This window comes from Microplitis demolitor, chromosome 7 (assembly GCF_026212275.2).
Source record: "Microplitis demolitor isolate Queensland-Clemson2020A chromosome 7, iyMicDemo2.1a, whole genome shotgun sequence".
In the NCBI taxonomy this organism is placed as follows: Eukaryota; Metazoa; Arthropoda; class Insecta; order Hymenoptera; family Braconidae; genus Microplitis; species Microplitis demolitor.
Genome location: NC_068551.1, coordinates 6,215,646 through 6,227,759, shown reverse-complemented (window position 1 = coordinate 6,227,759; position 12,114 = coordinate 6,215,646). Strand labels below are relative to the sequence as shown.

The window sequence follows — 12,114 nt, the reverse complement described above, 5'->3', positions numbered from 1 at the left end:
TGAGAATAAAAATTTTTTTTAAGCGAAAAGAAGAATTCTGGCTCCAAGGAATTTTTTTCTAGTTCTAAAAACATTTTTTCTCCTCAATTCATAATGCAAAATATTTTTTGCGCCAAGAAATTCTTCTTTTCTGTGTAAAACACTATCTCTTATTAATTTACTGTCTAAAATTCTTTGTAAAAATCATGACTTATTGTAAATTAATTATAAAAATTAAATTTTCAGGATGCTGGGAGGTGTAGGAGGCCGGCATGTGTCTACGCGTCGGCGAGGCAGTAGCCCGCTGGTGCGTGCAGGTGCAGGCCTCAATCCACATGGCCCACCTGGGGCCTCAGGGGACAATAATGTATTGTCCTTACCTGATGGAGCACCGAGATACACGCGGAGACGAAGAGCTGTTACCACCAGTGACCACAAAAGCTGCGCACTCATACAGACTCGTCTTAAGCTCGGTGATATTATGTGAGTAATAAAAATTTTCATTCAAAATTACTTTGCAGTATTCTATTATACCGGTATCGGAAAAGCAGAATTTTATTGAGCTTGCAAGCTTTTGTCAATAATATAGATCGAAAATTATCGTGCGCCGGTAACTTACTGACCAGAGCTTTAATCGGTAAAGTAAATTTTCGAAAGCTCACAATAGCCGATAACTCTAGTCGGCAATACAGGTCTCATTATCTGTTGTCGGTAATTTACTAGAGCTTTTGGTGAATCTCAGCTGAGGATAAAGTGACGTAAGTGGCAATTATGCGTATACTTGTAGAAAAATAAAAATAATACAATCGATGAAATAAAAATACAGTAGGCCATAAAGTTAAAAAAAAGAGGTTAATAGTAAAGAATGAGGAATAAATTATTAACAGATAACTAGGATTGAAATAATTACAAAGTTTACACCACATGCATGGCAACATTTAACATATCGATTAGTCTTCGATTACTCGGCCATTAGCTTTTATTTTTAGACACTGTTGTTGTTCGATATTCGAACCGAAGCCTAATTGGAGTCTCTCTTCATCAACGTATCAACTACTACAACTATTCCCTTTGAGAATCGTATTTAGATCCGTGTTTATGTCCATACACGTCTAATTCACCTCGGGTTTAATTACCTCCGTAATTTTATTTTATTATTTTCTTATAAGTAATTGCGCAGCTCCCGTTTTTTATATATTCCGTACCTTCATTGCAGCATCAGCTTAGGATTTTCTACTTTACTACTCTCGTCTTTTATAATTTTTTTTTTGTTTTCCATCCCAATCGCTAACAATCTCACTCGCTCTTTGTTCAGTTTCTCAGCTTCCTATATATTTTAGTTTGACCTTTGATCTTCGCCATGGCTTGCGACAAAGACATCGTGAGAAATAAATTTTATTTTTTCTCTCGCAAGCGTTAATATTTTCTACTGTATGTTTTTTACATTACCATATTTTCTTATGAAACAAAATTATCTATTACTATATTTATTTATAAATATTTTGCTTCATATTACCTTCACCAAATAACATTGTATAAATATTTATATCAAACTGTTTTCATTACTGAAAATCTACTAATTATAATTTGTATTTTCATACATCAAATCATCATTTTTTTTCAGTACTAAAATCGATTACTAAAAAAAAAAAAATGATCCTGAAGTTAGCAGACAATTAACAATTTTTGGATTTCTTTTTTCAACAAATAAATTATAAAAAAAAAAAAAACTAAAAATATGCACATGTAGAAATTTTAGAAAACTAGAGGTGCAATTTTTTCAAATATTTTTTTTTTTAGTATTTATTGAAAAAAAAAAAAAAAATCCAAAAATTATTGGACGTCGGCTAACTTCAGTATCATAAGTTAACACACAATGAAAAATTTTCGGATTTTTTTTTTTTTCAAAAAGTAAATTACAAAAAATAAAAAATAAAAATATGCACATGTAGAAAATTTAAAAAACTAGAGGTGCAATTTTTCAGAATATGTTTTTTTTTATAATTTATCATTTTAAAAAAATCCAAAAATTTCTAGACGTCGACTAATTTCAGTATCATAAAAAAATGATATTTTATAATTTGATAATTGAAAATTACCAATTATTTTAATTTATAAAAATATTGATAGCATCAAAATAATTTTTTATCCATTTAAATAGATTAAGAAAATTTTAATTAGTACATGGATAGTAAAAACCGTCTGGTAAATAATTATAACCTTTAAACAAGAGAATAAAATAAAATAAAAAAATCAAAGAAGATGAAGATAAAGAAAGAGAGGAGACAATTTGTAGATTTTGGCGAGAAACAAGTCGACAGACTCAACTGGAGTCGACTCAGGGGCGCCTGGGTGCCTCTGCCACCGCCGTGAATCAATACCCGCATTGCGCGTGCCACCTCTCTTTCTCTCCGACAATCTCTATCTCTTTTGCTCACCCGACTAAAGTCCGTCAGTATCCCCTCTATTTTAACATTCACCCTCATGTCCCCTTCGTTTTCATCCCCTTCGCCCTTCGCCCTTTCCCTCCTCAGTCTCTTCAGTTTCCTCTGTCTCCTCCTTTACCGTTTCCATCTCTTGCTCCGCCGTTGCTACTCTACACCAGCAAACCCTCTGGCCCTCCAGAATACACTTGGTGTCTGCCTGCCATCCCTCTTACGTCCTCGTTCCGTCATCCTCCTACAAACTACAGACAGCCTGAGAGAAAGTGATACGAGTAAAGGAATCAGGAGTCCACTGGGTATTTTAGCTACAGACTAAACAACCTGCGTTAACTATTTTGTTTATCTTATAATTATTTGTCTGTCAACCTCGATGACTCTACATTACCAATGACAATTACGAGAATTACGATCATTAATTTTTAATATACTGTAAAAAGAGCGGTAGTAAAAATGGACTCAATTTAACCCCGCGCGGTGTTGAAATAAAATAACATCGGTGTAAGAGGCGTAAAATAAAAATTCCATGTATAGACAAAAAAAATGTATTACATATAAAAAATTGTATAAATTTAATGAATATTTTCTGGAGGTAATTTTAATTTTGCTATGTAACTCACTGGGAATGAATATTTTTATAAAATTTTTTAAAATTATATAAAATTTTATACAGTTCGATTAAATTTTATAGGATTTTATAAGATTTCACAGCAAAATATTATAGAATTTCATAGAATTTTATAAAATTTTATAAAGTAAGATATGAGTAAGGAACATAATAATTAAATAGAATTTTATAAAATTGTATAAAATTTTATAAGATTGTATAAAATATTATCAAATTTTATAAAGTTTTACACGATATCATAAAATTATACAAAATTTTATAAGACTGTCCAATGAAATTTTATAGGATTTCATATAATTTAATAAAATTTAATAGAATTTTATAAAATCTTATAAAATTTTATATAGTAAGATCCTAGTACACAGAAAGAAAAGAATAGTTCTGATTCCTATGCTAGAATGGTAACCATTACTATGTTACATAGTAACGAAGATTTTTGTGAAAATCCTGAATGAATTTGCTGGAAACAATCTTTAGAATTGCGGCAAAAACATGAGTGATTGCTCATTTGATGCGGAATTAAATTTTGAGCAAGATGTGTTTTTTATTTTTTTTTTATTCATCGAATTTTAAATTTTTTATTAACAAAAAACATGAACAAAATACAGAATCTTAGCTTTTTGTTACTAACAATAACTATAAGCGATATCGAAAATCTAAAAAAAGATCCTCAAAGAGGAGGAAATTTCTAAAAAAAATCTCGACTCCCGGAACTCCAGCTCCATAAACAATAATTTTTATTTAATGTTGAAAATGGGGTTTCACGCGGCTGCTGCCTTACTCTAACCTCGACGCGCCATGTGACAGCAGTATTTTTAACTTTTTCAAATGCTCTATTTTACTCCAAATTCATAGAATTAACCAAAAAATGATATTTCTATTAAATCAATCATGACTAGGTTATAATAATATGAAATACATTTTTTTTATAATTTTTGAGTAGTTCATTTTGCCCCTAGTTTCACGTATAGGGCTAAAAATGAGTAAATAATCTAAATTTGTGATAATCAAAAGAAAACAAGAAAAAAAAAATTGGTTAATTTTGGAGGTGAGCCTTCTTGCCCCAGAGGGCCGTTTTACCCCGGTCTCCCCTAATTATTTTGATTGCAATATCTGTCTTACTTGGCAATTTTATTTTCATAATAATAATTACTGTAATGAGTTACGGTAATAATACCTCTTTACTCTATATCTATTTAACTATTTCATTTTAATTTTAAAATTGTCTGAGTAATTAATATGATGTTGACAAACAAGGTAATCCACTTTGATATTTTCATTGCAATTAATGTATATAATAATAATAATTAATAATGAACTGGGTCGCCAAATATACACAGTGGATCACTAATTACATTAAAATGGGGCCCTTAATTTGATTAGGTCATTTTTATTTGAATATAAAACTCGGAATTTTGAACATGATAGGATCTAAGGCCTTTTGATCAACTCCGACATATGGGAGTAGCTCAAAGTGTCACCCAATCTGAGGCTTGGCGTTTTTGCCAGTTGTACTGCTGAAGACGCCACTGGCTGTACATTGACGTCGTAGCATTAGTGGATTTTTATGATCATGCATGGAATAGAGTGTGGGACGATTTCCCGTGGGCGAAATTGCTGTCGTAATACTCAATGGCCACCTGCTACCGAATTCATTAATTTATTAAAACTGACTCAAAGAAAACAATATTACCATTAATAGCTCTTACACCGTAAATAAGCGGGATTGACTCCGAATTTGATTCGCATTCTCTCTGCAAATTTTTTACAGTGTACACAGTTCACCTAAATGACAACAATAATCTTAATTAGTTATTTAATTAATAATTACTATCCGGAAGATGATAATTCAGATCTCGTATTCTGTTTAAAATTAGCGAAGTGAATACAAAGCAGATAGCTGTCTATTTATTTCTACCCTTCGGAGTAGAATTCACTTCTAAAAGATGTTTATTTTAATATTAGATCTCCGAATCGGAGTGAATGCAAATTGAAATAAAATCCAGATCACTCCTAAATCATTTTTCTAAAAAAAAAACAAATTCCTTATTTACTCCGTTTGCAGAGTGACTTTTCGAAACTTCGGGATTTTGAGCAATGGAGTAAATTCTGATTTAGGTAAAACCCGCATTCACTCCCAATTTTTCAATATAAAAAACTTCTTAAAATTATATTTAAAATTTTAGATCTATTGACATCAAAAGAGATCCAAAATTGAAAATACTAAGATTTAAGATCTATGTCGATGATCTAATCAGATTTTGTTAGACATCTATTATTTTTTTCCGGGTGTTGGTAAAAAAAAAAATGAAGTCCGTCAGCTTCTTAGTGTCTTTTAGTAGTGCTAAAGAAAAAATAATAAGACTAGTATAGATTATTAAATTAACCTTGTTTAACAATCGTAATAATATAGAATTGAATTGTTACGAAATCTATTCGACCTCCTACAAAGAGACGGATTATTATGTCAACTGACTTATTCCCGTCATTTTATTTACCATTCATTGATTGGATTGTTTCGTGCTTTATATACATGATCAATTGGATTTATCAAATCCGTACACGGAGGAAAAAATATAGTAAAAATTATAATATTATAGTAAAATTTACTAACAGATATAAATAAATATATTCTGGATTTTCATTATTACAAAACATTAAGTAAAATCTACTGGTTGGCAATTATTACATAAAAAGATATTAAAAATTATCATGCGTAATGTATTTTTTCCTAACACGGTTATATTTTTTACTTTCTGTACAGTAAATTTTACTATAAGTATTTTCAATAAATACAGATTTAAGAAAGTATATTTTTTAATATAATACAGTATTTGTTACTATACAAAGATATTAAAAATTATTATGCGTAATGTATTTTTTGCTAGCACGATTATATTTTTTTACTATCTGAATAGTAAATTCTACTATGCATAGATAAAATTAAAAGTTGGTGGGGATATCATATACAAATATGTATTACAAGTTCAGAATCCTTTGTTCAAAGGAGACATCAGGTCGTCAGACATAGGAAAGGACTCGCGCGCGGGAGATCAGGGTTCGAATCTCGGTTAAAACAAGTGATTTTTTAAAAATACAAATCGACACCAACATCAATACAGATGACATAAATAAGAATTATTATCAAAATGATAGCAATGATAATAAAAAGTTAAAAGCTATTAAAAATTTAATTTTATTTATTTCCATTCTAGTATAGAAAAATTTACTAAACGGGATAGTAAAATTTATTAAATATAACTAAAAATTAATATGCAATATAGTAGATTTTCCATAACCAGTATATAAGAAAATACTAAACGAGTTGTAAAATGTACTTATCTGTTTATGAATTTTTTATATAAATCGTAAGTGTTTTAAGATTACTATCTAAATTTAGTAATTATTCTCATATTCTTTATCAAAATTTACTACATTTTTTTCTCCATGTGGTGTATTGAAATGTTCAGGAGTATTGAGTTAGATAAGGGTATCTATATACTATTATAATTGTATTTAAGCCTTATATATTAATATATGAATTTTAATTACTATCGATGTACAGGATTTAATTTTTTTTTTTTAAATTACTTTAAAAATGTTATTTGTAAATTTATTCGAGAGCATTAAATTTTATTTTGTACTGAAGAATTTGTACATTAGAATTTTATCTCTAGAGGAAGTCGAGATCAAATAATAGTCTGGATTATTTTTTCTTTTTTTATGTGAAGAGGCAGCCTCTTTGTCGCCACGTGTCGTCTGGCAAAAAATATCACACCCTTCGGTGTCATTTTTAAAAACCCCGATCTCTCATACCCTTTTATAAATTTCTTTTTTAACCTAAAATAACTATTGAGCTTTTGAAATAAGTCCTTTGTGTTAAAGCTTAATAGAATAAAGGGAAAAAAGTAACAACTAAACATGGACTGAACCGGAAGATCGGCTCGAATCGATTACACGTTGACGCGCACGAGAATTGAGAAGATAAATCGATTATCTTCGCTTCTATCCATTACGTAATTAGATTGCGTCGAGCAGGTACGTCAGTTCGACGCTCTTCTGTCCTTCTCATTATTATGTGCAGCACTCCAGCATCATTATCATCAGCAACATACATTCTACATAGTTTAATTGAGAAGGTGTTATATATCAAAAGCTTCAGATTTTATGAGCTCAATTTAATTAAGTGACAATTAATTTTTTTACATATTAATTTTAATTATAAATCCTATGAAACGTAAAATATGTTTTTATGAATATTCAAATATTGGGAAATAATGGCAACTATATTTATTGTATTCAAATATATAATGAAATCGTAGTTTTGGGTATTTATTATTTTGATTCGTGTTTATACACGTTCGTTGACTCGCATATTAACTTAAATTGTTACGTCATACTATTGGTACAGTAGACTCTTTGATCGATCAGCCGAATGATCGGATTAAAATATCAATGAGCGAATTATCCCTCTGGATATAGTTATCTCAGCTTCGTAGCTACGGCGATGTAACACAACCACCCAGGTGGTGATGGTGGTAAAGCAACGACGTTATTGTCGACACAATGTCGTGTGTAATCAAAATTTAGAGATGGGAAACTTTGGGCTTACAAGCAGTACATGAATTTGCTACCATCATCATTTTAATCTCTGTCGGGATGTTTATTACTTTAGAGGGAAAAGAAAATACACAAACAGTTGATTTTTTTTAATATAAAATGTTAATAAACTGTTTTCTTAAGGACATTAAATAAATTTACATATATTGGAGGAAAATTTTTGCACACCATTGAATTGATGAGGCTTTAATTGCTTTTTTCAACAAACATTTTCTAGATTATTACTTATTGATTAATACACACCGTTCTGTATTTTGATTTTGTTTAATGTTAAATTTTAATTGATGCACACCATCGTTTTTTTGTCTATAATTAGAACATTAATGCGCAATTGTTTTTATTCATATTTATAGAAACTCAAATATACTATCGTAAACAAAATATCTAATAGTACAGATTTTTCGCAATGGTTATCATTCATATCAATGTTAATACGAATATACTATCATAAAAAAAGTCTATAATAGTATAGATTTTTTGCACACCATATCGTGATTTTTTTTTCTTTATAATGAAAAGATCAACGTGAAGTTCTTTCGTTAAATTCATTTGAAAATTCATGGAAATCGTAAGTAATTTATTAAAGATAATTGAATTTATGCACACCATCATATATTTATTTTGTTGAGAGTTTACCAATTATAGAGCAATTTTTTTATGTCAATTCAAATTAATACGAATTCAAACAAAGCTTTCTAACTAAATTGGTAAATCGAATTAAATTTGGACACACCATATATTGTTTTTTTTGGTTTTGATGTACTATTGACACATTTAGTCAATATCGGTATTTTCAAATTTTACTGAAAAAAGATCATAAATTATGATGAACAAAAAATCTAAATATTAATATATGAGTCGTATATCACAATAATGTCATAAATTTGTATTATTATTCCAGTTGTCAGAATACCTGTATTTATTAACTATTTTATCATACCAAAACTAAAGCACCTGAGTATCTTATCGTATAGAGGACACGATTTAAAAATATTTTTTATTTTTTCTGTCACATACCTTTTGGCCATTGCTCAAGATAATACGATAAAAACAATAGCGTTTCGTAGCATAGACATCCATGTATATCTAGATATATACACGCACACAATGTCATGATGATTGGTGATGTCTTGACGTTGCGTGGTGTGCGCACTAGAAAAAACTTTTATTCAAACAGTGAATACACGTGAAAGTATCTAGGACACAGGTGGTTTAGACTAGTATATCATCGAAATGTCTATATGCATATGAATGTATAAATATATAAAGAAGTATGCATGGATGTATAAACCTAGAGTGTGTATGTTGATAAAGAAACGACGTGAGGGTGTGCAAAGGAAGGAAATAAAGAGTCAGCGCCCAGCATCCGGTTGAGTTTCAGACAGTCCTGAGGGCAGTTCGATGTCCCACATTCTTCCAACCCCTGGCTAAACTAACCCTCACTATCATTCTTTCCATCTCTTTTATTCTCATTCTCTTCTCTCTTTTTCTTTTCTATTCTTTTATTCTTTTCTTTTTTACCATTCTGATTCCTATCCTCACTCACTCCCCGATTCCATCAACGAATGAGTCTCATCTCTTTTCCTTTTCTTTTATACTTTTATGTACTTTGCTTTACTTTCTTTATTCCTTTTAACTTTTTTTGTCGTACTCTCTCTCTCTCTCTCTCTCTCTCTCTCTCTCTCTCTCTTTCTATTTTTTTTATATCCAGATTATAGCATTTATACTAACAGTGGCGCACCTCATTGCACTTATTGTCTTCTTATGAGCTAGACGCCTCACTAAAATCCTAAGGCATAAATTTATGTGTGAAATTGAAGGAAGTAGTTAAAATTCGACGGAAAAGCTTTTTCCTCACGTAAATAAATTTAGTAAAGACAAATAAGTTGAGAAATTAAATTCAGTCACTAGAAAAAAACGAAAAAAAAAATGCACACCCCGAACTTTTTTTTTTTTTACGATGTAATATTTTTAAAAATTATCGTTAATTTGAGTAAAACGAATACCTTTATATTTCTATAGACTTCCGCTCTAATTACTTCGTTGATCCACCACAATGACCTTTTTGACAATAGCGTCACAATTAAAGCAAAAGCCCCGGAAAAAAAAAAAACAATGAATGATTTTTTTTCTCACAGCGAGTTGTATTTTGTTTTCGAATTTATTCCTTTGATAAGATTGTTTTAAAATATATATTGATGATGGATTTAGGAGCACAGTAGTTCATCACCAAATGAAGTGCACTCGCGTCTAATTTCCGGTAGAAGTAACACGGGTATCTGGCTCGCTGGTGTATATCAGTCCTCGATAGGTCCACTAGTCTTCCTACTAGATTTCGATCCTCGAATCCGATTATTCGGATGATACTACGACCCAACACACGAACGGAATAGATCCGTTTCGTAATTTCCCACGGAAATAGTATTCCATTTAACGGATATTCTCTTTCGCTTCATTCCACTTCATATTCTTATTCTTAAATAATTAGTTTTTTGTTTTTTGAGCAAAGGGACAACTGAAATAGGGAACCGAGGGTACAATAGGGTACCTCAAAATATGTGTTTTTTTTTTTTTAAATGTTCCTTCATGATAATTTATTACTTTTTAAAAATACGTTAAGGGTGTAGTCTAGTTCGTGGGCTAAAAAAATAATCTATTTTTGGGAATTTCTTGTGAGCTTGCAATGAAAGATAAGTATACAAACACTGTTAGGGATGATAAATGAAGTCTTGAATTATAAAAAAAAATTTTTTTTTTTCATTTTTATAAGTATGTCTGTACAAAACGTGTACTTTAATGGAACGCCATAATTTAAAGGCAGGTTGGCTCAATCACGATATCTCATCAACGGCTTATCTGGAACAAAAAAATAGAAGTGTTTTAAATTCGGTATGACAATGGCTACGAGGTAGACTAGCGATATTAATTTTGGACTATTTTTCTAATTTTAATTTACAAAAATAATAAAAATTGAAAAAAGTGTTATTTTTTTGCTGATATTTGTAAAAAAAAAAATTAGTTAAAATCAAAATTTTAACATGATTTTAGTCTATCCTGTAAGTACTTATGTGTAGAATATGTGGTTGAAATTTCAGAAGAATAAGCCTACGGGTTTCGGAGAAATCGTGATTGTCGTCGGCGAAAACGTAGTTTTGAGATAAACGCGTTTAAAGTTCTTTTAAATAAAAAAACCAAAATCACCAAAATTTAATCTGCGATGCGTGCACTGCACAAAGTATGCTTCTAATTTGGCCTTCTTTCTCTCCGTTCTGCTCTCTTTTGATGGATCCAAGCTGTGGCAGTTCACATATTCGATATATGTGTAAAATCATGGTTGTCGACCTTTAGATTCAGAAAAATACACTTACTCTGCTCAGATCTTCATAATAATTTGACACAACATGCTTGGATACATATACATTCAAAAGATGTAAAAAAAAAAGAAGAAGCGATTTTTCAAAAATGATCAACTAGACTTCATCCTTAAGGGGGGCCACCAGTGTGATCACCTGAAAAAAAGATGATTTTTGGGAATATTTAAAAAAAAAAACTACTGCATGGATTGTTTTAATGTTTTAAAGATATATTTGTGGATATATAATGAACACAACACGAAATTTTTGGAGCAAAAAATTCACAATTCAGTGAGTTATTGACAATCTCCCAGCGCTCCAGAAAAAAGTTTCTCCACTGCTGCAGTAGTAATAACCTTCACAGTACATGAAATCAAAAAAACCAAAAAATTTATTAAACAAGAAGGTATTTCCCGTATCATGACCCTCGGGCTTAGAAAAAAATGAAATTTAACAAAATGGTGGAGTTAAAAAAAAAATTTCACATTTTGCGCGAAAATTTGATGATTTTTGGCCTGTCTGTAGTACATTTTTGATTCGATCGGAAAACTGGAGGTTCGTAGCACATAGAAACATATATAAAAGAAACCGCAATTCAAATCAAATCGATCGGATGATTTGTCTTCGAGTTATAGATGCAATTTTGAAAAATATATTTTCGCTCTTCAGATGGCTGTAATTCAAAAAAACTATTCGAGATATGCATTAGAAACTGTAGTATGTTATTTTTGAACATATAGATTATCGAAATATGCAAACAAAAATTTGATTTTTTTCAAAATTTCACACTAGTGTCCCCCGTAAAGAATCTGAGGTATCCGAGATTTATTTTTGAAAAATTAATTTATTTTTTAAACAATAAAAATTTGAGTCTTGCAGAAAATAAAAATTCATAGAATTCAGGACCAAAAAATTAAATTTTTATTTCCGCAATTTATTTTACGTGACTCATAATTTGACACTCTTCCAAAAAAAAGTGTTTTAATAATTTTAATTATTTACTGTCAATCCAATTTTAATTTTAAAATATTAAAGTAATAAAAAATAATGAGCTCTATGCAATAAAAAATTTTTTTACACAATTATGTGTATT

At 30.0% G+C, this 12,114-nt stretch overlaps 1 protein-coding gene across 1 annotated transcript in view; it reads left to right on the top strand.

Annotated features, from left to right (window-relative positions):
* The first annotated feature begins 226 nt into the window (after positions 1-226).
* LOC103576100 (voltage-dependent calcium channel type A subunit alpha-1) overlaps positions 227-12,114 on the top strand; it is a 165,049-nt gene continuing 153,161 nt past the window's right edge. Inside the window, exon 1 of the mRNA XM_053740947.1 lies at positions 227-462. Coding sequence (XP_053596922.1) covers positions 227-462 — 236 coding nt within the window. The remainder of the gene's footprint in view (positions 463-12,114) is intronic.